General features: G+C 37.3%; 3 protein-coding genes and 1 pseudogene across 4 annotated transcripts; 2 read left to right on the top strand and 2 right to left on the bottom strand.

Moving 5' to 3' along the window:
- Positions 1–247: 247 nt before the first annotated feature.
- RBCX1 (Chaperonin-like RbcX protein) lies at positions 248–2,846 on the bottom strand. Its single transcript, XM_089168129.1, has 6 exons — positions 2,586–2,846; positions 2,404–2,498; positions 2,183–2,300; positions 1,360–1,376; positions 1,188–1,250; positions 248–1,109 (listed from the first exon to the last, which is right to left on the bottom strand). The coding sequence occupies exons 1-6, from the start codon at positions 2,734–2,736 to the stop codon at positions 1,041–1,043; spliced, it is 513 nt and encodes a 170-aa protein (XP_089024255.1). The 5' UTR covers positions 2,737–2,846; the 3' UTR covers positions 248–1,040.
- Positions 2,847–9,004: 6,158 nt separating this feature from the next.
- LOC149004126 (chitin elicitor receptor kinase 1-like) lies at positions 9,005–17,142 on the top strand. 2 transcript variants are annotated; one of them, XM_089169255.1, is made up of 12 exons: positions 9,005–9,687; positions 10,247–10,286; positions 10,390–10,403; positions 10,512–10,670; positions 12,139–12,335; positions 13,219–13,308; positions 15,678–15,771; positions 15,889–16,040; positions 16,119–16,207; positions 16,405–16,543; positions 16,633–16,731; positions 16,816–17,142. In XM_089169255.1, exons 1-12 carry the CDS (start codon positions 9,090–9,092, stop codon positions 16,978–16,980), a joined length of 1,836 nt encoding a protein of 611 aa, XP_089025381.1. In that variant the 5' UTR covers positions 9,005–9,089; the 3' UTR covers positions 16,981–17,142. The 2 variants fall into 2 exon arrangements, with proteins under 2 accessions (XP_089025381.1, XP_089025380.1); XM_089169254.1 differs by lacking the exon at positions 16,816–17,142 and having other exon boundaries at positions 10,509–10,670; positions 16,633–16,790.
- A 660-nt stretch (positions 17,143–17,802) lies between these two features.
- Positions 17,803–20,115, bottom strand: LOC149004127 (putative pentatricopeptide repeat-containing protein At3g11460, mitochondrial pseudogene; annotated as a pseudogene).
- Positions 20,116–20,507: 392 nt separating this feature from the next.
- LOC149004128 (adenine phosphoribosyltransferase) lies at positions 20,508–21,292 on the top strand. The gene is made up of 2 exons (XM_089135539.1): positions 20,508–20,986; positions 21,100–21,292. The coding sequence occupies exons 1-2, from the start codon at positions 20,510–20,512 to the stop codon at positions 21,262–21,264; spliced, it is 642 nt and encodes a 213-aa protein (XP_088991665.1). The 5' UTR covers positions 20,508–20,509; the 3' UTR covers positions 21,265–21,292.
- The last annotated feature ends 1,933 nt before the right edge of the window (positions 21,293–23,225 follow it).

Below are 23,225 nucleotides of genomic sequence, written 5' to 3' on the forward strand. Positions count from 1 at the left end.
TACTCGGAACTTGATCCCCTCATTATTCTTGAGCTGACTGCTGGGATTTAATTGACTACAAGGTTCCTCTATTTAGCCGTACAGTTCTATGAACAGAGACATGAAGGTGCTTGAGGGATTCAGGCACTTTGTTTTGACCTAAAACTGAACTTCAAGAAGATTTTTCTGGACTCACGTGTAAAATGGTTGCAGATCATTAGTAGCATTTGGTATATTAGGCCTAAAGAATATTTGGAGACACTCTGATGTTCTTGGTATTAACCGTTCCCCTATTCTATAGATTAGGCAGCTTACTACACCATGGTTAACCATGCTATGCTATTCCAGCCTTCCAAGACTCTGGGGGCTGTGCAATGGCAAGTTACCTAATATGGCTTTTATCAACCACATTGAGAGTTTAAGGTCCTCCAATTGATTGTGCAAACTTCACTTTGAACCGCATCATCATCTCTAAGGGTCTGTTCCAGCTAGAGATGTACCAGAAACATCCCTGAATATGTCAAGATGAGTCATGAGACTCCTGGTCAGATTGATTCTTCAAGTTACAGCGTCGGGGCCTCCATATGACTCTCTTTACTAATCCAGGTGATGGTCGTTCCAACAAATCAAGAGGATGAAACAGAAGTTACTGTACACAAAGTGGTTTCAAGCACCTTTAAGACTTCAATCTACTACATAAAAAAATTATTGGATGGAAACTAAACAGAGCAGATGAGAATAAATAATTACATTAGGACAGTCCTTGAACTTCAAGCATCATTAGATTTCGGTTTTGTTGAGCATTCGAACGCCAATCTTGGTGTCTCTTGATTCAGCAAGTGAACAAAAGAGGTCAATCTTCTCTCTCTTATATTTATGGCAAAGCTGAAAGTATGCCTTTCTCAGATTGAAGTCACCAGCGGTGCCAGTGTCCACTCGCGAGAGCTTTACATCCATAGCAATGCTATTCTTTACATGTTCAGTTTGATTCTCAATCATATATCAAGAGAATATCCATTACGTAGAGGTAGAAAGATGGAGACAAGCCAACACCATGTCACTTACTCAACATCATGACTGGTTTCTAAAACATAATCCCTCATGAGTTTTGTGTTGGAATCGTTTACCATCTGTGAAATAAGTCAAAACAAAGTAGAATGAGAGAAAATTATAATAAAGAAGTTCTTGATAAAGGAAGAATTGCTAACCTTATAAGCTAGCCGCCTCATATTGTCCCACTCAAAATCATTTTTGCAGTAAGCAGATCGAACCTGGATTAAGATATGACAGAATGCAGGTTTGGGTTATTGCCATGAGTATGATTTTACTTAGAAGGAATAAAAGAACCAGCTCTTTGAATATATGGTACTGACTACTGACCTCTAAAATCCTTAAAGCTGCCACATGGACGTCAAAGTGTGCCATACATGGAATTTCCCATGGTATCAATCACAAAGCAAAAACCAGATATACATGTAAGTCAAAAATTCTTTATAAGAAAAAACACAGAACATTAAGAAAGAGATGGTTTCTGGGCTCTATGGGAACAGTGTATGAAACCCAAGCTAGTAACTCTACTTCAACAAAGGAAATGAAGATACTGTGACATGGTTCAACAAATATAAAAGATTCCATTTCAACTGTCTTTGCACAAATAATCCTAAGAACTGTCAGTAAACTTGTCATATAGGTGAGCTACCTACTAAATTAGGAGCAAATACGACCCAAAATAGCGAAACCAAATAAAGCTGAAATTGGAAAAGTTCCTGGCACGAGTTCTTGCCCAGAATGTAGATAGATTAAGTGAAATCACTAGGAAATGTTGAGAATTGTAGGGAAAATCTACATCAACTAGCTCCGGGGTTCTGACTCTATATTGAACTTCTCTACTTAATAAGCTTGGGTTAGACAATTCAAGATGACATCAAAGCACCATGACCATTATGGAAAATTACCCAACAAAAAGGGGCCACCATGCCAGACTAAGCAATTTATAGGTTAGAAAGCTCATACTAACAATGTTCCATCGGTTCAGGAGCTTTTGGCAGAGAGTATGGCTAAAATGTTTAATTCTAAAGAAAATCACAGTAGTTATATCGGAAAGTGATTATACCCCATTACCTACCCAAATCCGTACAAAGAGAACTGATCAGGAAAAACAACGCAAGCATTGCAAGAGAGACTATTTGAGGGTCTGACATACCTAAACTTTGATGTCTTGAAGACTCTCGCATCAAATTTGCACAGAACTTGTTGCCATCATTTAATGGATTTCTTTCTAAGAATTCCATTAATTCCTCATACGCCTCAGGGTTATAACTCTGCAATGGAAAATAATTTTGAGCAGACGAAGTTGTAGTAACTAGCAAACGTGATCCAGTCAAAGTTTTTTTTTTTGTGGGAAGGTTTGTTTTAGAAACGAACCTGAAGCTGTGCCGCAACGATCTTAACAGCTATGTAAGTAAAGAAATTATGAAGGTTTGTCGCAGCTTGGGCTTCAGGCGATGCTTCTCCAAATCCTGCAAAAACAAATCAAATCGATTTAATACGAGGATCCCAATCCCAGGAACATCATAACTGATGACAGAAAAACTCCAAAATACTACCAGGAACGAACATCTTATGACAATGAAGGCGAGTGGTTCGAGTAGTCCTTTGCTTCCACAGCCGAGAAGGAAAAGCAAAGCTTCTGCTTCTACCAGGTTTTGGCGAGAAACAAGTGATCTGAGAAAGCGGAGTAAGCGCAGATGACTCCATGATGGTCTCTCAACGTTCTTCTGTTCACTCCTATCGTGAAAACTGACCACATTTCTCTAAGACGAGCAGAGATATTGACTGATGGACTCTTGGGACCTTGGCCTGCGAAGATTCTTTAGGGCCATCCAAATGTCTCGCGTTCCTTTTCGGATGAGATTCTTTCTTGGGAAAATCTCCAACTAGTGCCCATGGGATAATATGATTCAATCAAGTAGAATGTTTTAATGCAAGATTTTGTGGGAGTCACATCCTCTGTAATTCCTTTCTCCACAATTTCCTGTAATTCCTTCATAGGATTGTGCCATGTGGCATTTCAGTAATTCAAAGGTTACTCAATAAACCAGAGTTTAAATAAAATTCAAATTTATGGGTGGGTTTAAATAAAATTCAAATTTAGTTTAAATTAGATAACCATTGGATTACTTAAATGCCACATGGCACAATCCTATGAGGGAATTACAGAAAATTATGGGAAAAGGAATTACAGAGGATGTGAATCCAATTTTGTATAAAATATTTATACATGATTATATTTATTGGAAGATTTCTCCTATGAGAGGAGCCAAAGGATGAAACAATGCAAATCCCCAAAGGATCTGGTCCGTCTCCATGGAGAATATCTCGCCACGACTGCTCCGTGAGCTCCGAGAAGGTGCCGTGTGTAATATACTAATCTATAGGCTAGCATAAATTCTTCTTTTTATCCTAAAAAATCTTTCTGGCAGATATTATCTATTGCAGGGAAATATGCTCAGTTAGCACTCCCTAGGAGATCTTCTCCATTATAAGATTGTTTGGTTGGTAAAACTCACAAGTAAAACCAACACCACCTCTTAGTAAAGAGGTTGTAAGTTTGACTTTACTTGATGATATAATATATATGGATAATTACTGTTGCCCCCTTGTACTTTAATTTTATTACTACTTTATCTCCTGTACTTTTTAAAATTACTATTCCAACCTTTAACTTTGTCAACAATTACTAATGCCCCCGACTGTTAAGCTCCGTCAGTTTATTGATAATGTGGCATCTATATATTTTTTCAAAATCCCAAAAATAACCCTGCAATTATCTTTTTACTTATTTGTTATTTTTTCAAGTTATAATACTACCCTTAATAGGAAAAAATTAACTTTAATTTTACTTTTCTTTTTAAAAAAGAAACCACCAAATAAATGAAAGATGTGATTTTTTTTCTCTAAAAATAAATCACCAAATAAAAGAAAAATGTAATTAAATAGAAACTAAAATATTAAGAAATATCAAATTTAATTCAAAGCTGAAAATTGAAAATCACCTAATATATGTTGACCATTATGTATGTTACCAAATTTTCTATCAATTAGATCTTATATGCTAATTTGTTTGTAAAACTTCCATCATGGTAATTATGAAAAATTTAAGTGGAATGTGAAAGTTTCAACAATCATAAGTATGTGGTCCCACCAAATCCAAAATTAATTTTAAAATATAAGATTTTAAGGATATAATTGACATGCAATATAGTTTCTATAAATGAGGGTAATGCCATATTTTTTACTTCTTAATTTTAAGGGCAAAATAGACATTTCATATTTGATGTTAACAACCACTTAACACCTTTAGAAGTGAGAGGGGCAATAGTAATTTCACAAATAAGGGGGTTTGATTAGTATTAAAACCAAAGTATAAGGGGGCAATAGTAATTATCCCTATTATATAATACCCCCAACATATAAAAAATCGCTTGTTCAAAAAAAAACTCTACATGGAGAGAAACCGAACCCTAAGTAAAATCCATTTCAATTGCAAGGCTCAATGACACATTGGACCATAATCTAGATTGTTTGAGGGTTTTACCCTCTTAAATATATGGTGGAGGGGTATGACGGAGCATAGTCCTTTTCTTTTTCTTCCTGATGAAACAGAAAGAAAAGTACATAAGCCAGCATACAACTACAACCTCTTTAGAGTCGACATATTAAGTACCATTTGCATTGGTCAAGAGGAATATAGTCCTCTACCCTAGTGAGTAAAGAATCCTAACTCAATAGACTCGGCTAGGTCTTTTGTAGCAGCATTGTGTGCCCAATAGCTAGGTTGATAGCGCCCAAGGCGTTTGACTCTTGGAGCGACTGTAATCATCACGTGGGTGCTTTCAAGATGACTCCACTTCAAAAGAACCCAATGCTTAGTAATATATCTTGGGAAAATTACGTGATTAACTATTTTTGGATAAAATAGTGATTTCTCCCTTCGATGTGGTTAGATTTAGAGGTAAATATGTTCAAAGAGACAAAAAAAATACTAATTTAATTCAATTTTAGCTGGTTTTGTTATATAAAAAAACATTGACTGAATACTTTTGTAAAAGAAAACCTTAAAATGACTAATCACGTAACTTTCCCATCTATCTTTGAGATATTGGTTTTACCCTATTGTCCATTTTAAATGGATCTGAATCAATGGATCGAGAATAATCAAAGATTAAATGGTCAAGAATTCAAATACCATAAAGCATATACAAAAAGAAGAGAAGACCAGCAAAAGTTTTCTCTTTTAATCAAATTTGTGTTCAATACTTGCCCCTACAAAAGACTTCAAATGGACTCCCATGGTGAGAAGGAAAGGCTTTAACTCAATTGCTTTCTTCTTCATTAATGAAATATTATTTTTGCAATTCCCTTCTTCCTTGTTTGCTTGTTCTGAGCATAAGTCCCTATTTTTTTTCTATTCAACTAGGAATTTTCAGATCTTTGAAATTGAACAAGTGTACTTCAACTCTACTTCCATAGTCGGCAATTAGTTTCTCTTTTGAACCTTCTCACAGTTTCATATTTCAATCTTGGAACTCATTTCTTGTCTCCTTATTATAAGTTTGATTTGGGAATCCCTTGATTCTGACTATTGGGATCAAGCTCTGTCTGATAATATCTTCCTCATTGGATTACAATGCATATTATCTTTTGAGATGATTTATTAGAATTTTGGATAGTGGGACAACCAAAAAAGAGGGAGATTGAAACAGAAAATTTAAAAGAAAATGGGGAGAACTTGCAATGTTGGAGAGTTGCAGCAGTTGGGGTGAAGAACAATTGAGATTGTCTATTCGGTTCAGCAAGGGTGAAAGAATCGACGGAGTTGAATGGCAGGTGGATGGCACCAAACCTCACTCACCAAAATGCAGCAGCTAGGGTTCATGCCAATTAAGTTAAGCAACATCCAAAATCTAGGGTTCTTTCAGAGGATTTTTACCATTCGGTTGTAGAGGTGCTCTTTTGTTTTTCCACTTACGATTGAGAAGGAGAAAACGAAAAGAGGATTTTCAACATTTGCTTCGTTTGGTTTGAAAAAAGTTGATCCTACGGTCTGAGTTAAGGCCATTAAACTAAATCAGTACCACTTAAAAAGAGTTTTGTTACACATGTTGATAATCCAAGATAAGGATTTAATCGAACATTAAAAATTTAGCTACTCCGACGTTGTTGGTGTCGGGGTAACCATTGTACCAAACAGCAACCTTGTTTGTGTGTCAGGGCTTTCTGTGTTTTTTTGGGTAACCATTTATGTAAACACAATAAGATGAATGGGATCTTGGCCCCCGCGGCCCCCCCCCCCCCCCGGCCCCCCCCCCCCCCCCCCGCCCCCCCCCCCGCGGGCTCCCCCCCCCCCCCTCTCTCCTTTCCCCCCCCGCTTTTTAAAAAAAAAAAAAAAAAAAAAAAAAAGTTGTCTCCATCTTTATATACTTTATTTTTTTTCCCTTTCCCTTCATCAGGACTTATGAATCAGAGATTTTTGTGACTGAGTTGATGATGAGTCAGTGACAAAAAAAAATCTCTTTCTTTGACGGGTAAAAAAGTTATTCTAAATTGAAATAATTTGTATTCTATTCAAATTTTATTTAATGGTAAACTTTTTCCGTTAGAATTGGAATGTGTTAAATGAACCTGTCAAGCGTGAGATGCCCTCACTTCCTATAAGGATTTCAATCAATTGTATACTTTTTTTTTTCTTTTGGGTAATGACAAGTAATTGTAAACATGTCTTTGTTAAGTGAATTAATTTTGTGAAATTAAATTTTAATAAAATAAAACCATCATCTTTTTGGTATGTCAGTTTCATTTTGATAGTTTTTATTTTTTATTTTTTTTATTTTTATTTTTTTTTGGAGGGTAAAAACAAAGGTATTAATATTAATAACATAAGTAAATGATAAAATTCAGCACTCTTTTACCATCTATGGACTGAATGAAACAAAAGATTATATCAATAGAAGAATTGACCATCGATTGCTGTTTTTCAAATAATTACCAGTGTGATCTGATCCTAGTTTTCTAATATCAAAACATATGTAGTTGATTCACCTAGTCACCGAGCTTTCTTTGCTTCTTGGAATATCCAAGTTAACTTCGCACTCAATCGGGAGATTGTTCACTTTTGGCTACCCCACACTCTGGAGTTGTTCTTATTAATTGTGACCGATCTCTATGCGGAGATTTTGGTGGTTTTGGTATAATAGGGAGAGATTCTAACGGTGATATTGTATTTATTGTTGCTGGTAGAATGAAGAACATATCTATTCTTCAGGCTGAGATGATTGCCATTAAGACTGGTTTGCTTTGCTAACGCAGAGCTGGTCTAGTGGTTGAAAGTTGAAACCATCAAACCAACATCTCTTAGTGAAGAGATCGTGGGTTCAACTCTCGCTGAGACATATTAATATCTCCATCTCCCGGCTTAATAAAGCCCCTTTATAAAATAAAAAAAATACTAGTTTGTTTTTTGCTTTCTCAAAGGGGATTACTCAATGATATCATTCAAATTGGTTGGTGGCCGTTAATTCTATTTTGGGAACCTATCAGTTTTATTTTAGTAATTGTGTAATTCGTCATAGAGTTAGAGAAACTAATAGGTGTGTTGATTTACTTGTAAGATTTCTTAATGTTGAGCAAATAATTGCTTTTGACCCTGGCATACTTCCTAACCGCTTTGCCCTCTTTGTTCATGAAGACAGACAAGAGGGTGTTTCTACAGAATGTAACCCCGCTTCTATTCAATATAAATCTCCCTTCTCTCCAAAAAATAAAAATAATTCAACACTCTTTTGATACATTTAAATGGTCAAAATATCAAATCAAAAGAATTAAGAAACAACTAAATAGATTTCTTCCCAAGTGAGTACTATTATTATCATAAGAGCATTTCAAAGATGGTGTTCAACAGCTTGGCTATTCTTTACATGATGCATGCCTCTTAGATTGAGTCTTATTAATGCTTCATAGTCTCCTTAAATGTTTAATAATTTAGTAGACTACAACTTTTTTAATTATATTAAAATTTGAAAACAACATCAATGAGAGCACAAAAAACATAGTTCAAGAACAAATCCCTAATGTAACCTCTCTTTCTTTCTTTTTTCTTTTTTTCTTTTTTATTTTTTTAATGTTTTTAGTAAAATGAACAAGATTTATATTTTTATGTTTTTTTGAATCCGTCCGATTACTTATAGAATGTGAATATGGTATATCCTTTTTTATCCATTATTATCCATTCGATTAAATTATTATTATTTTTTATTTTTATAATTTTTTACTTGAAATATGTGATTATTTTTTTTATATTTTCTACTAAAATAACTATCAAAGTTGTTTAATTCTTAAATTTCAAACCTACCATTCACAATAAAATAGTAAAAATATTTACTAAGTAGTAGAAAACTTGTATTTACTCTGTATTCATATCCATTAGAATAATCTACCTAAGAAAATAACCATCCAATTATCATATGAATCTAACTGAATTCGTCCAATGCAGTCCGAATCCAACCTGAGAATTTTCCGCTTATAGGTGCAGGGGCCACGCAAACGTACGATATCCATTGTCTCTTTTCCTTATATTTATTTATTTATTTATTTATTATTATTATTATTATTTTGTTGGTAATGCTATATTTAATATTCTCTGCTACATAAGAAATTAATTTTTTCAAAATCTCCCGCCAGAGCAGTCGACTGGTAAACTCAGATAGAAGCAATTTGATGTAAAAATGGGCAACTGCTTGCTTCACGTTTTCGCTTTCCACCAATTAATTTGTAGAACAGGAGGCGCGATTCGCGACTTCACGACTTCGCGAAGATGACGAAGGAAATGTGTTCGTTTCGAATATCAATCAGGTCAACTGCAAAATTATATTGTGAGAATCTGCTTTCCAGTTTCCGTTATTCCTTCTTCAATTTTATTATAATATTCAAAATTTGGAATTCCTTCTCTTTGTTTGCTTGATCTCTGTCTCGAAAGAATGTGAACCGATCAAAGTTTTCGAGGCTCTGATTTTCGTGAATTCTCGTAAATTTGTAAGTTCTGTCTCGGAAGAATGATAAGATTTTTCATCTTATTTTTGTTATTCTTCGTTGAAGCAGAAGCGGATTGTCAACCCTGCGACCTCGCTTTAGCTGCTTACTATGTGTGGCAGGGTTCTAATCTTACATTGATCAGCGGATTCTTGAACGCTTCGATTCCATCGATTAGGAGCTACAACCTTCAGATATCTGATCAAGATTCTGTTACAGCTTCCACCAATATAATCATTCCGTTCTCCAATTGCGATTGCATCCATGGCTACAATGCTCATATGTTCCAATACACCGTCAATAATGGCGATACTTACACTGAAATTGCTACGGTATATTATTCCAACCTCACGACCATCGCAGCGTTGGCGAGCGCGAATCCCTACACTCCAGAAAGTATTATGGCTAATGATGTACTCAATGTTACCGTCAATTGCTCTTGTGGAAATAGTAATATTTCCAGCGCTTATGGATTGTTCTTGACTTACCCTCTTCGCCCGGGTGACAACTTGTCTTCGGTTGCTGCGGAGTTCCAGTTCAATGATACCAAATTGCTTCAGCAATACAACCCCAACACGGATTTCACTTCTGGGACCGGTGTGGTGTTCATTCCTCACACAGGTGACTCTTTATTCTATGATAGCTAGTTATCTGTCTATGATCCTTCACAATTCTAGAAAGAAGTATCACACATGAACTGAGAATACATAAATTTGTAAACAAAGAGGAAGTTTGAGTTATTGAGTATTGTTTGCTGAACCTTTAGCATGAAGAGAAAGAAGACATCAATCTATGGGATTCAAAATGTATTCACAATACCTTTAAAAGCAATCCAAATCAATAAGATATACACAATTGCTTCCGGACGGGGTTGGCCTGGGTAGTCCTTGAAGACATATTCACAATACCTTTAAAAGCAATCCAAATCAATCAGATATACACAATTTGACTTCTCTGTGTTAACTGGAAGAGTTGTAGCATCTGAGGTAGTCCTTTTTGTAAGATAACACCATTCTTTCACAGGTTGAAGAGAATTTACTTCGTGTCTGACCTAATTTTTTTAAGATAAACTAATGAATTTTGCTGACTCTAGCTTTTACTCTTCTTTAAAGAAAAATTCCTTTTCTAGAACATATGGAGCCTGGAATTGATATCTGCTAGTTTTCTTGATCTACTTCAGATAACAATGGAAGTTATCTAGGCTTGGGGGGTGCAATAAGGTAATTAATATTCAATTTGCTCAAGGATTAAATGATCAAAACTTTATGTCTTCAGTTCTCTACTTCTTCCAGCTGCCTAAAATTAATGATTCTCATCTTGCAGTCCAGGAACTTCAGGTAACACGAGTCTTCTTCGCCTGCACTTTATGCTTGTTATCTGGTAAGTGAATTTGAGGCATTGATATTATTCAAGCTGACTATACCCCACCACTTAATTCTCAGCAGGACTTTCAACTGGAGGAATTATTGGTATATCGATTGCAGCAGCTGTGGCACTGGTTTTGGCAGGTGGTGTATGTATTCTGGTTTACAGAAGGAAGAAGGTTAAAAAGCCAGAATTCAGTCCTACTGCATCTGGACGTCGATCTATTTATCATGAGCTTGGTAATCCTTCTTTTTTATGGCCATATATAGTGCCCTTATAAGGGATGGTTTTTACGGGGTTTTCCTGGGTTTTTTTTTCTCCCCATATCTTTACTAGAAATTTGGGACATGAGTCAAATGACCAAGATAGGGCAAGATTTTCTTGTGCTGTTGTTTGGTAACTGAAAATTTCTATGGAGAATGTCCATTCTTATAGCTAAAGTTGATTGCTAAATTTATTTGAGATATACTTTACATGTGAGCTATAGTTTAATGTTGTATTGCTTCTAACTGTTTATCTGTTTTCTATCTTTTAGTATAGTTATCCTGCAGAGTGAATATGTAAGATTAAATGTGATTTGGAAACTGTTGTTGCTTTTTTATGCTTTTCCTCTAATATGAATTTTTTTATTGAACTTGTGAATTACCTGTAAATTCTTCAATTTATTTTTCATAACGGATAACTAGAGTTACGTTTTCAGTACAAACCATAATGTAAACGGGATACAACTGTAGTGTTCAGGGCATAGGCCATCTTCATGTATCATTTCTTCATATCAAGGAAGGATCTAAGGGATCTGCTAGCTGCTAAATCAGCTTATTCTGGTGGCCTTAACCATCTTAACTGGAGAATAATTTCTTTCTTGGAACTTTCTATCTGAAAAATACCACTTGTTGGATGGTCATTACAGTCCAAAAGGCATTTCTTTTGGCCTATCCATCTCTACTTCTGTAGGTTGAATAGATTGTTAGTCTGGATGGATAAACAAAACCAATTTCATCAATTTACTTTAGAAACAGGGTGGAATCCAAGAATTTTATCCTTTTTGTGCAGGTGGGAGTGGATGGGGTTAGGAGGCTATAACATTCTATAATTTTTCAAACATGCCAACATCATGTTCATGTTTTTAACATGTGACAAAAGGTAAAAAAGGATTACAAAATGATAAAAAAGTAACAGAAAACTCTAGAGTTTTTTTTTTTTGGGTGAATGCAATTTGACTTTATGATTAGGGTCTTGGAACAGAAAAAATATCATAAACTCCCTACCTCTATTAAGAAGGTGCAAAGTAACTCCCAGTTCAATCGAATGGTCAGATTTCATGGATTAAGAAGTTCTCTCTTTACCTTGGGTGAAAGAAAAGTTGGCATGAATTTTAAGAATAATAGGAGAATCAATTGGTGAGCTTTGGTAGAATAGTAAAGTTGCTCAATTGTGATCAAGTGGTCATGGGTTTGAGTTTGGAAACTGCTTCTTTGAGATAACATGAGTAATGCTGAGTACATTAAGGGCAAAAGCCTTCTACTCCTCTAACCCCCCCCCCCCCCCGAAGGCAAGAAGAGGCACCCAATAAATAAATGGTTTATGAATTCCTTTTATTGAAGTTCCTCTTTGGTGTTAATTGTGTCTAATCAAATCAAATTTACATTAGATACTGTGGAGGAATACATTTGATATCAGTTAACATTAATCCTTGTGCACACATAGGTTCTGAGAGGATCCTGGATAAAATGGCTGTAACACCTACTCTTGCTGGAAGTGTGACCCCGGGACATTTCACTGTGGACAAATCAGTGGAATTTTCATATGAAGAGCTTTCCATGGCTACAAATAACTTCAGTATTTCTAGCAAAATTGGTCAAGGTGGATTCGGAGTGGTTTACTATGCGGAGCTGAGAGGCGAGGTTGTATTCTTGAAAGACTCCAATACTGATTTTGATTTTTGGTGTTACTTAATTCTTTGATGGAATTGAACACTACATGATTTCAGTGATTTTACTGAAATAATAGGTCTACTTAATATGGCTTTTTGATGATTCTGACCAATCTGACAGATATTAAATTATGGTTCCTAACGAAACTCAGAGATTCATGTCATTTTGGCCAAAACATGTCACCATTTGCCTACAAGGTCCTGTATTTGGTTATGACTAATATTAGCCTTCAAAAAATAGCATATTGGAGGTTTGACTCAATATTTGTGCGAATATCAAGATTCCAAAATAATAGTTGCACTCATATATACTGGTTTATGCTCTTATGGAAAAGACATATCTACAGCTTATGAGGAAGTCCTTTCATAATGAATTTGAAAGAATCCAACTTCAACTATTCTTTCAGGTTGCAAGGGACGATATATTCTGACCAACATGATGCTGGGCAAACTACAAATTTGCCTCAGATACTTTATAACTTGGATGGAATGGTAATGTTCCTTTTCCGGAAATCCAAACCATCAAGAGTAAGGGATTCACATTCATAGAATTGAACAATATTAGCCTTGGGGGTGTTGAAGCTAATAGTTTATTCTCTATTGAAAAGGGAGCTGGGGGATGATAGTGTTAGACCTCAGTATATTTACTTTTCTTTTTCCTTTCTCTATTGCTTATTTATTTTATATAACTTCCTCTCTTAATAATTCTTGTTCTATATGCAGATGCCTATAATAGGATCATGCATTCCATGGTCATTTTGAACTATCTCTTGTTTCTAGGCTTTTATGACTCCTCCCCCTTAGAGTTGCATACATGACTGTTCTTAATTTGTTTTGTCCAACTTGTCATGCAGAAAGCAGCCATCAAGAAGATGGATATGCAGGCATCAAGGGAGTTCCTTGCAGAATTGAAGGTTCTCACGCATGTTCATCACTTGAACCTGGTATTGTTCTCCTGAAGGAAGTCTTGGTTTTTGGTTAGACATAACCATGTGTTTTTCAGTCTAGGATTCACCTAGTATATCAATTCCAACAATTTATGCTTTATCATTGAAGGGAATTTCCTTAAATACTACACTATTTTTTTGGATTAATATAAAATATATATAAACACCCCAAAGGGAAAGAAGGAAGTACAGGGGGGAAAGAAGGTTTTTTTTTTTGGGGGGTGGGGGGGTGGGTGGGAACCAAGCTAAGAACGCGTGGAAGAGACTAACAAGAGCTCTCAAGACTCTAGGTAACAACAATGTGTGTGTTTCTTGGGCAATCTAAGAGGGGATAATGTGGCAAAGAAGTTAAATTAGACTAACGTCATTACAAATAGTTAGATAACCTATTCAATTTTACACCGAAAAAGTTTTCTTGTCAAATACCAACTCCTGTCTATCTGGTGATGATCTCCATGTTCAACAACAGTACTGATGATTACTGAAGTTGGACAGCTTGGTTGACTAGAGAATAGAAAAATGTACATTCATCTGTGACTAGACTTGAATGAAGGTCCTGCCACTGCAGGGTCTATGAAGGGTCATAATGTACAGAGGCTCACCCCTGCTTTTTAGAGGCTGTTTCCAACTTGAACCTGTGAGTATTTGGTCATAACAAAGCAACTCTACCAAAGTACCAACATAAGACGAATAAACTTCCTTGCCTAGTCAAATTGCAGTTATTTCCAATTTCTCTTTCCTTACCAAATTATGAATTTATTTTAGTGAACATTCTGTCTTACTGGGCCAGAATGTTCCCCTCAGTCATGTATTTATGTGATGCTTATTCATGTTGCTACAAGCTCTAAATTGATTTTGTCTGAGGATGTTTAATATAATGGATGCTTATCTCTTTCAGTTGTTTTGGTTACCTATTTTATATTGTTGTAAGGGTTGAGATTGTTACCTTCTATTCTTTTGAGACCTTTAGACTTGAAACTCATACTTATATCCAGCTTGCAAGCATCTCAAGACTTCTAAGTCCACCTGTGTCAGTACTAGGATTGCAAGAAAAGGTAGACTTCACTTCATTTTGGAACTCAAGTGGTTTAATCAGTCCCCTACCAGGTTTTCCTTCTGAGTTATTGGACAGATGAGACATCTGTCATATAATCATCTGTTTAATTATTTTTTGGATGAATGAAATCTGTTTAATTATTATTTTGCCAAGACTTGTAGTTACTGTTATCCTATATTGCTTCTGGCCTCCAAAGAGACTGGATTCACTGATTCCATCTTTGCCTGCCGCTCGCACCATTAGTTTTCTGACTGATGTGCACAATATGGCAAGTGGCAACTGTGTTGACGAATTATGAAGGCTCAACCTCAGGGGAGTCTGGGTAACATTAGAACAGACAAGCAAGTATTTTTCTTCCATGTTTTATTTCTTAGATTACGTAAACCACTTTGGACTAGTAATTCTTTTAAGGAATGGTTGGGTTGTTCATGGTGACCGGCAACCACTACCATGTAATGCACCTGCTTAAATCAGCCTTCAGTTATATCCCACTACTTCATGGCTTGTGATAGTACACTGCTTTTGCAGATAAACATTTCCATGGGTACTCTTGATTCATCTCTTTCGCATATAGTATTCTGTAATATTATTGTTAATATGCTCAGGCTGTATGTTGCCTCTGGAAATAGACTCTTTGCAGAAGCAAGGGCAAGGTTGTCTACCTATTAACCCTCAGATCCCATAGTAAGAGGACTCTCACGCATTGGGTATGCCTTATTTTTTCTTAAGAGTGCATGTTTCCCATGGCCAACAACTGCTGCTTATTGTATCTATGGGTCTGTGACCTGAGCCATGCATCAGTTTCTGTTAAGAGTAAACCGTGAGGCTTTCAAAGTATCATAACTTCCCCCTAAGCAACCTATTAGGATGCATGGTTTCAGATGTGTGTGTTTTCAATCTGCGAATTGTGATGCAAATGATGACCCTGTATTTGTTTCCAAATAAGTCAGTACTCCCTGATCATATCCTGGCTTTGAAATGGGGCTGGTTAGTGTGTGACCCAAAAAATCTTTGAGATCAGGCTGGCCTAGCTCCACGCAGCCCAACTCTCTTACCAAGGCCTGTAATATTCAACCCTGGTGATGCCTGATCCTCGAACAAAAACTTACCTGGTGCGCAGGCCAACCTTTACCTTGCTCAAACTCGATTTCCTAACACCAGTGTCAATGAGTTTTTTTGATTGTCTTGCTGTCCAATGTTTATTTTGGTGAGTAAGCTATTCTGCTTATATAATCCTTAATTGGACTGTTTAGTCATGATTTGGTTTTTACAAATTGGCTGTGACCATATTCATTAAAATCTACTGCAGGTGCGATTGATAGGATATTGTATTGAAGGTTCTTTATTTCTGGTATATGAGTATATTGACAATGGAAATTTAAGCCAACATTTGCGAGGTTCAGGTGAAAATAGTAGTACACAAATGTGCCATAAATTCTTCTCTGACAAACAAGTGAACACCTTTAACTGCATTGTAGTTCATTCAGTTATTAATTGGGATTACTTTCATCTACTTTCAGAGAAGGATCCGCTTCCATGGTCTGCTAGGGTTCAAATCGCCCTTGATTCAGCAAGAGGTCTTGAATACATTCATGAGCATACTGTTCCTGTCTATATCCATCGTGATATTAAAACTGCAAACATTTTGATTGACCAAAACTATCGTGGAAAGGTTGTGACAATCCCTCTTGGCAGGACATCAAAAGCGTAATATTTGTTTTACTGATGTGAAATAATTGCCATCTTGTAGGTTGCGGATTTTGGGTTAGCCAAATTGACTGAAGTTGGAAATACAATGCAAACACGTCTAGTGGGCACATTCGGATACATGCCCCCAGAGTGAGATAGTTTCTGTTGGTTTATGTTTTTCATATTTGTTCCCATCCATTTCTTCTGACTATTTGCATATGTACATAAAACGCTTTAAAGTTTAAACCCAGAGAAAATTTCTCTTGGTATACTGACTTACTTTTGCATATATACATAAATTTTAATTTATATCACATTAAGAGCATGTTTTCTCATCACTTATGTAGGTATGCTCAATATGGTGATGTTTCTCCTAAAGTTGATGTCTATGCTTTTGGAGTTGTCCTTTATGAACTTATTTCCGCAAAGGAAGCTGTGGTCAAGACAGCAGGATTTAGTGCTGATACAAAAGGACTCGTGGCATTGGTTATTCTCTTACCTTTCAGTTCACGATGATATATTGGTTTCTGGAAACATCACCCATGAAATAACTCTTATTTCCTGGTGCTATACAGTTTGATGATGCTCTTAGTCAGCCCGACCCCAGGGATCATCTCCGGAAACTAGTTGACCCAAGGCTTGGGAATGACTATCCACTTGATGCAGTTCTTAAGGTAGAATTAGAATAAGAAAATGATCTTGGAAAGGTTTGGTTGGTTTGTCTATCTAATAAGCTCCTGTTGGTACTTTGGTTGCAGATGGCGCAGCTTGCCGAGGCTTGCACAAAAGAAAATCCCCAGATGAGGCCAACCATGAGATCGATAGTGGTTGCACTGATGACCCTATCCTCCTCAACCGAGGAATGGGATGTCAGAGCATTCTATGGAAACCAAGCGTTGGTAAATCTAGTTTCAGGAAGGTAGAACAAGACAACCGATGATTAGTTACCTCCTTCAGAATGTCTTTGGTTTCCTCATCTCTACATGTGCAAAAGCATGCATTGTATGAGAATTTGTTTGTTGAACTAATGTAAAACACTGCTGGACGGGACCACAACTAAACGAATGAAGAGAAAGCAGTCACAGTTTGGAGTTGGGGGTGAGGGGGTGAGGGTGGGGGAGGTAAAAGGGATATATTGTATATTCAGTCACCTTGATTTGGCGCATAATCCTGACCAGTGTGTCCGATAAGTAAATCAATCTACAAACTCAGAAGAGTTATTTTTTTATTCCACCTTCTGGTGTGCTGGTATTCATTGTAAACAGTTCATAGCAGTATAGCAATTGTAGTATTTCTGTATCATTTTTCATATTCAGAATATTTGGTTTTCATGAACAGGTTAATGGAAGTATGCACATCCAGCTACAGTTGAATGAGGATCAGTATCTTTTTTTGATAGCAAAATGAGGATCAGTACTAAGCTTGGCTAGAGGATAATTGCACAGCCTTGAGAGCATACATTAGTTTAAACAGTCAGAAGACCGAAAAGAATGTCGCCAACCCATTTAGTAGGCAAAAAGTTTACTTGAGTTCAATCAGGTCACGTTCTAAACTTGTTTGAGGAAAACAAGTCTACTGTTGAACCACAATGGGTGGTTTTATGCTCATGAAACCAGGAAACTTTGGTGACTGGGCTGCCCTCACAAATGCATCTGAAACTGAATTTTTTTCTTCTTTGTGCAAACAATACGCTACACATTGTAGTATGTTATATCTGGCTGATTGGATGAAATCCATGATCAGAGTCACCAGTAATCCTTACATGAGCAGTACCCATCTTTGAAGTGATGGAAGCGACGAGCATCTCTCACAATAAGCTCTCTCTTTGTAACTTTAGATACAAGTTTTGTATAGAAATGGCAATCCTTGCAGACACGAAGGTTTTTTGTGATCCGAATGGGCAGGTATGAAGTTTCTTTGGCTGTTTCATGGTTATTTCTGTCATTGCTGCTACTGGAGTTACTCCTGTCCATTTTCATCAATCCATAAGCTATGGCCAATCTCTCACTGTGATACTTGCCTCTTGCAATTATTTCTTCGATATCATCTTCTCCTTTGTCGTCGCTTTCTCTGCCAAACTTAGCAGCGTACTTCACTTTTACATCAAGAGCATTTAGTTCATCATAAATTTTATTGGATTCAGGATGAGATCTATCCTCTGCAACAAAGCTATAAACTTCATCTCCAACATCAATGAAACTCTGCCCTGCAATCTTCCTCAATCCACTCTTTTTTAAGTCAACTCTCATCCTGATTACATCATCCCATCTGCCTGCATCCTCATAAATCTTTGCCAGTAACACACGATGCCCTACAGCCTGTGAATCCAAACTTAAAATCCGCTTCTCGATGACCTCTCCAAGCATAGAATTTCCATGAAGGCGACAAGCTGCAAGCAGAGAACCCCACACAGCTACATCAGGTTCAATAGGCATGCCTCGAGTGAGGTCATATGCCTCATCAAGTTGACCAGCTCTGCCAAGGAGGTCAACCATGCAAGCATAGTGTCTTGCAGTAGGCAAGACCCTATTTTCTCTCACCATGCTACTGAAGCAAGACTTGCCTTCTTCAACCAAACCAGCATGGCTACATGCAGACAAAACTGAAATGAAAGTAACTTCATTGGGTTGGAACCCAAAGGTCTGCATTTCAGATAAAAGATTAAGAGCACGGCATCCCTCCCCATGTAGGCCTTCTGCTCCAATCATGGTACTCCATGACACCAAGGTTTTATTCAAGTCATCCATCTCAGTGAAAATCTGCCTTGCTGGCTCTATATCCCCACATTTTGCATACATGTCGATTAGTGCAGAAGCAACTCTGGCATCACAGTATAGTCCTGTGGACACAGCATACCTGTGAAATACCTTCCCTAGCCTAAAGCTACCAAAAGCTGAACAGGCTGCAAAAGCAGTCATCATGGTGACTGCATTTGGTTGGACTTTAACAGCCTGGTTACGATCTTCCAACAGCATTTTACGGAAAAGCCGAAGTGCTTCTTCAGGGTTGGAGTTCTGCTCATATCCTGCCATCATGGCACTCCAACAGACAACATTCTTCACTTCAACCCCATCAAAGATCCTTCTTGCCCGTTCCATATTTCCACACCTAGCAAGCATGTCAATTAAAGCAGTCAAGATCACTATATCATTAGACAAGAGTGAGGGATGATGAAAAGATAGGTGAGACAGAGCCCATTGAGATCTCTCAATGCAACCGAGCTCTGCGCATGACTTGAAGAGGGCTATGATGGTCACTCTGTTCGGTGCTACTGCCACCGAGCCCAACGATATCATATCTTCAAATGTTTGCAGTGCTCGTTCTGGTTCTCCATTCAGTGTAAACCCAGAAATCAAAGTATTCCATGAGACCACGTCCCTTTGATCCCCAGGAATTCCATCAAAAATTTTCAATGCGACTTCCATTGCTCCAAATTCAGAATACATATGTACAAGAGAATTTGCCAGGCGGGTATTTAAATCAAACCCACTCTTTAATGCAAGACCATGAACAGTTCGTCCAATGTGCAAGTAATTCAAATCATGGGCGACCCTGCAGGCTGACAGAAGCGCACAGATGCTAACCACATCACCCTTGGAACACTCAGAATCCTCTGACCGTCTCATCCGTGAAAATGTATCAAATGCATCTCTGGTATGACCGTTTGAAGAGAAAGCAGACACCAGAGAAGTCCATGAAACGAGATCCACTGTTTGCTGGGGTATTTCTTCAAACAATTGGCTTGCATAATCGGCGTTGCCACACTTGCCATAAACATCAATGAGGGCGGCGAGGGTGAATCTGTCGGAAGTAAAACCACGGCGGTTGACATGGGCGTGTATTTGTTGCGAAATGCGAAGGCAGCCAAGAGCGGCGCAGGCTTTTAGTAATGGTGGGAATGTGAAGTTGTTTGGTGAGATGCCTTGTGCTTGCATTTCTTTGTAGAGCGAGAGAGAATAGTGGGGATTTTGAGAGGCATTTTTAGCAATTGCAGAGTTCCATTGGAAGAGCTGCTCGTGAATGATGCTTCTTGCCCATGTCTTTGGGGTTTGACTCATATCACTCTTTAGACGCTACATTTGTGCTTCATCTGTAATTTTGAATTTCTAAAGATGCATGGGATCCGTATCCGGAACGGTTCGGTTTAAATCTCTATAAAACGTTTTGATCGCTTCCAGCCTAACCGGTACGCATTTGAACCGGAATTGTGGCTGAAGGTGAGATTGAGTAGACCATCAGATTCAATCTTATATGAAGACGGCTTCTTTAACTTGGTTGGATCATACCTGGGTCAGACCGGGTCCAGCACGGTTTGACTTAACAGAGCAAATACCGGCCATATCAGATTGGTCAAGGCCGATTCCGATTTGATTCGGATATAACCGATCCAGTTCTCGATTCTTAAACCTTGCCTTGTTCCACGTTACCGCCAAGACCAGTGTTTCCGCGAAAATGTCACCAAGAATCGCCTACTGTTCGATTCTGGTATTATTCCTCATTCTATCGACGCCATCGCCCACAGTTCAAGGTTTTCCATATGGACAATGGCGAATCGTATTCTCTTTGGCTCATAGCCTCATGTACAGAGTCGCCAATCTCCGTGCCTCTAGAGGAGATCTCGAAGGCGCCGCTAGAGCGAGAACGATCGCACAAAAGCTGGAAGGAGGGTTTGGATTTGGGTTAGGGTTTTGGAGAGGAATGTGGTCAGTTGGTTGGGACTACTTGAAAAACTACGCTTGGAGAGGCATGGAATTGAGTGAGATGCTTGGTGTGGCTTCAGAAATGGATAATCTCTTGAGGGCTGCAAGCGATTTGTCTCGGATGGAATCGAATAAGGATAGGGCGACCTGGGTTGTTCAGAATTACCAGAGAGTCTTGGAGATTTCGAAATCGCTTTTTCTCAGGCTTCTGCGAGTATTCCATGAATCGGTTAGTTATTGAAACTGAATTATTCATTTTCTTCCCTCTTTTTGGTGGTATTGATTTCCTGAAAAATTTTATTCCCTCCTTTAGGTTGTATTTATTTCCTTTTCAATTTGCAGGGTCCATTGAGGGATTTGGTGCTGACGATACAGAGAGAGGTTGAAGGGGGTTTGCTGAGGGACTGTCTTGAATTGGGAACGAATGACTTCAAAGATTTTCTCCAGGTGGCCAAAGATATTGCTTTTCAGTTCTATCGCACTTCAGAAAGAAGCAGTGATCTTTGAAAGGGTGGTAAGGAATAGGAGAGAAACGTTGTCTGTTTTAGGTTTTCGAAATTTCTGCAGGAACAATCATATCAATCCAATATGCATTTGTCTTTTGTTTTTTATTTCCCCAAAACTAACAACCTTATATTAACATATCCACATATCCCAAGTAATGAACTTGGAGTTAAAGTCATAATTTACACACCATCACTGGTGATCTAGTGGTCCCAAACTCACTTCCAAGTGATTTGGTAAAACTCATGTCCCAGGTTCAAATTCCCTCTGTTTCTATGCAGGTTGGAAGACCTGTGCTAAACTTGATTCGACATCGGAGAAATGGTGTTACCAGCTTCTATGGACTCCAATACTAGGCCTACGTCAGGGGCTCCAATCAATGGGTTCATTGCTTGCATTAGTTAGAGCAGGGGTAATAGATTGACATAGGTCACACAACAAAAAAAGTCCATACTACTTCTTGTTGCTGAATTTCTCCAATAATACTCATACAATCAGAAAATAAAATAAGAAGTCCATTCCTAATGGCTTCACTTGGGTTGGACAACTATGAAGCATCCAATTAGATCTTATAAGAGAGCTCCACCCTCCTTGTTTTGAGGTTTTGCTCTAGGCCTCATTTGTATATACCTGAGGTATATAAATATAATGAAAAAGCAATCCATTAGACTAATTGTTGGGCTGAAAATGGTGATGCCTCGTTGTAGAAGAGACAACATTGTGTTGAAATTCAATAATTTCATTAACCTGAGAGGAGAACCAGTTTATAATATGTGGGATTGATATACATATATCATTTAAAAAAAATTTGTTTCTTGTATTCTAAATACACCAAGACCAAGTGATCTAAAGAACATCTATAGTATGCATCTCCAATCATAAAACTTTGTATGAATAAAATTGAGCCAACCCATCATAGAAGTACCATGAAAATCCACGGTACCAATTCTAAGGGGGGACAAGCGACAACATTCTTTTGCGTAAAGAAATAAGAATAACACATGACATTTAGTTTCATTAGAAGAAGCACATACAAGACAAAATGGTGATGTGGAGCAATTTTTATGAAATAAGTTATCACATACAGATAAGGCTTCATGAGATGCTTTTCAGATGAAATGTTTTATTTTTTGAATAACGAAAATGTTCCATATGTGTTTCCAATGAGATGCTACTGAGGATGATGATGCAATGTTGCCATGATAATCAACAAATGAGTTGCATAAAAAGTAAGTTGATTTCATACTAAATGTCACATTTAAATATTTATTCCACATCCACTTGTCAGGTGTGTTCGGGGAGATAATAGGTAAAATTTTTATATGTTCCACATCATTGTTGGAAAATAGGGAAAGGAGAAGATGAATGTTTCATTGCAAGGATTACCAATCAATTAACTCATTGCATCTATTGGACCACTTGCAGATGGAGTGAAAGATATTTTGTGAAAAAAGGAGCAGGGTAACCATAGATACTTATAAATGAGTGTGTTGGAGCCATTGCCCACTTGCTTGAAAATGCCATGAATTACAATTTCCCTACTTTCTAGGATGTTTCGTCATCTTCATGAATAGTTTGTAAGGATATCAACATCAAGGATTGATTTATGACGAAAGTATTTTGCAGAGATTACTTGGGCCCACAAACAATCAAGATTACTGAGTAATCTCCAACTTTGTTTTGCTAAGAATGTTTTATTGAAACACTGAACATTACAAAATCCCAAACCCCCTTCATGTTTCCTCTTGCACAGGGTTTCTCACCTAACCTAATGAATACCATGATCTTTATTATTTTTCTATAGATATGCATTTGTCTACACTCAAAAGGGTTATTAGCTTTAAATTAGCGTGAGAATTGTTACACATGCTATAGGGAGAGTCGAACTTGTGATTTTTTTAGTAAGAAGTGCTAGTCATTACCAAATGAACAACTCTTTAATGGTATCATTATTATTATTTGTT

This window comes from Hakea prostrata, chromosome 9 (assembly GCF_041222555.1).
Source record: "Hakea prostrata isolate BN-2017 chromosome 9, UWA_Hpros_2, whole genome shotgun sequence".
Lineage (NCBI taxonomy): Eukaryota > Viridiplantae > Streptophyta > Magnoliopsida > Proteales > Proteaceae > Hakea > Hakea prostrata.

Bases quoted from the DNA above. Each gene is read 5' to 3' on its own strand.
- RBCX1 (XM_089168129.1), bottom strand. From the start codon at position 2,736: ATGGAGTCATCTGCGCTTACTCCGCTTTCTCAGATCACTTGTTTCTCG. The intron at 2,301-2,403 runs GTTCGTTTCTAA...TTTCCATTGCAG, and splicing joins TCGTTGCGGCACAGCTTCAG to AGTTATAACCCTGAGGCGTA. The intron at 1,110-1,187 runs GTTAGCAATTCT...CTTATTTCACAG, and splicing joins TGAGGCGGCTAGCTTATAAG to ATGGTAAACGATTCCAACAC.
- LOC149004126 (XM_089169255.1), top strand. From the start codon at position 9,090: ATGATAAGATTTTTCATCTTATTTTTGTTATTCTTCGTTGAAGCAGAA. The intron at 16,208-16,404 runs GTGAGATAGTTT...TCACTTATGTAG, and splicing joins TTCGGATACATGCCCCCAGA to GTATGCTCAATATGGTGATG. The intron at 16,544-16,632 runs GTTATTCTCTTA...GGTGCTATACAG, and splicing joins CAAAAGGACTCGTGGCATTG to TTTGATGATGCTCTTAGTCA.
- LOC149004128 (XM_089135539.1), top strand. From the start codon at position 20,510: ATGTCACCAAGAATCGCCTACTGTTCGATTCTGGTATTATTCCTCATT. The intron at 20,987-21,099 runs GTTAGTTATTGA...TTCAATTTGCAG, and splicing joins TGCGAGTATTCCATGAATCG to GGTCCATTGAGGGATTTGGT.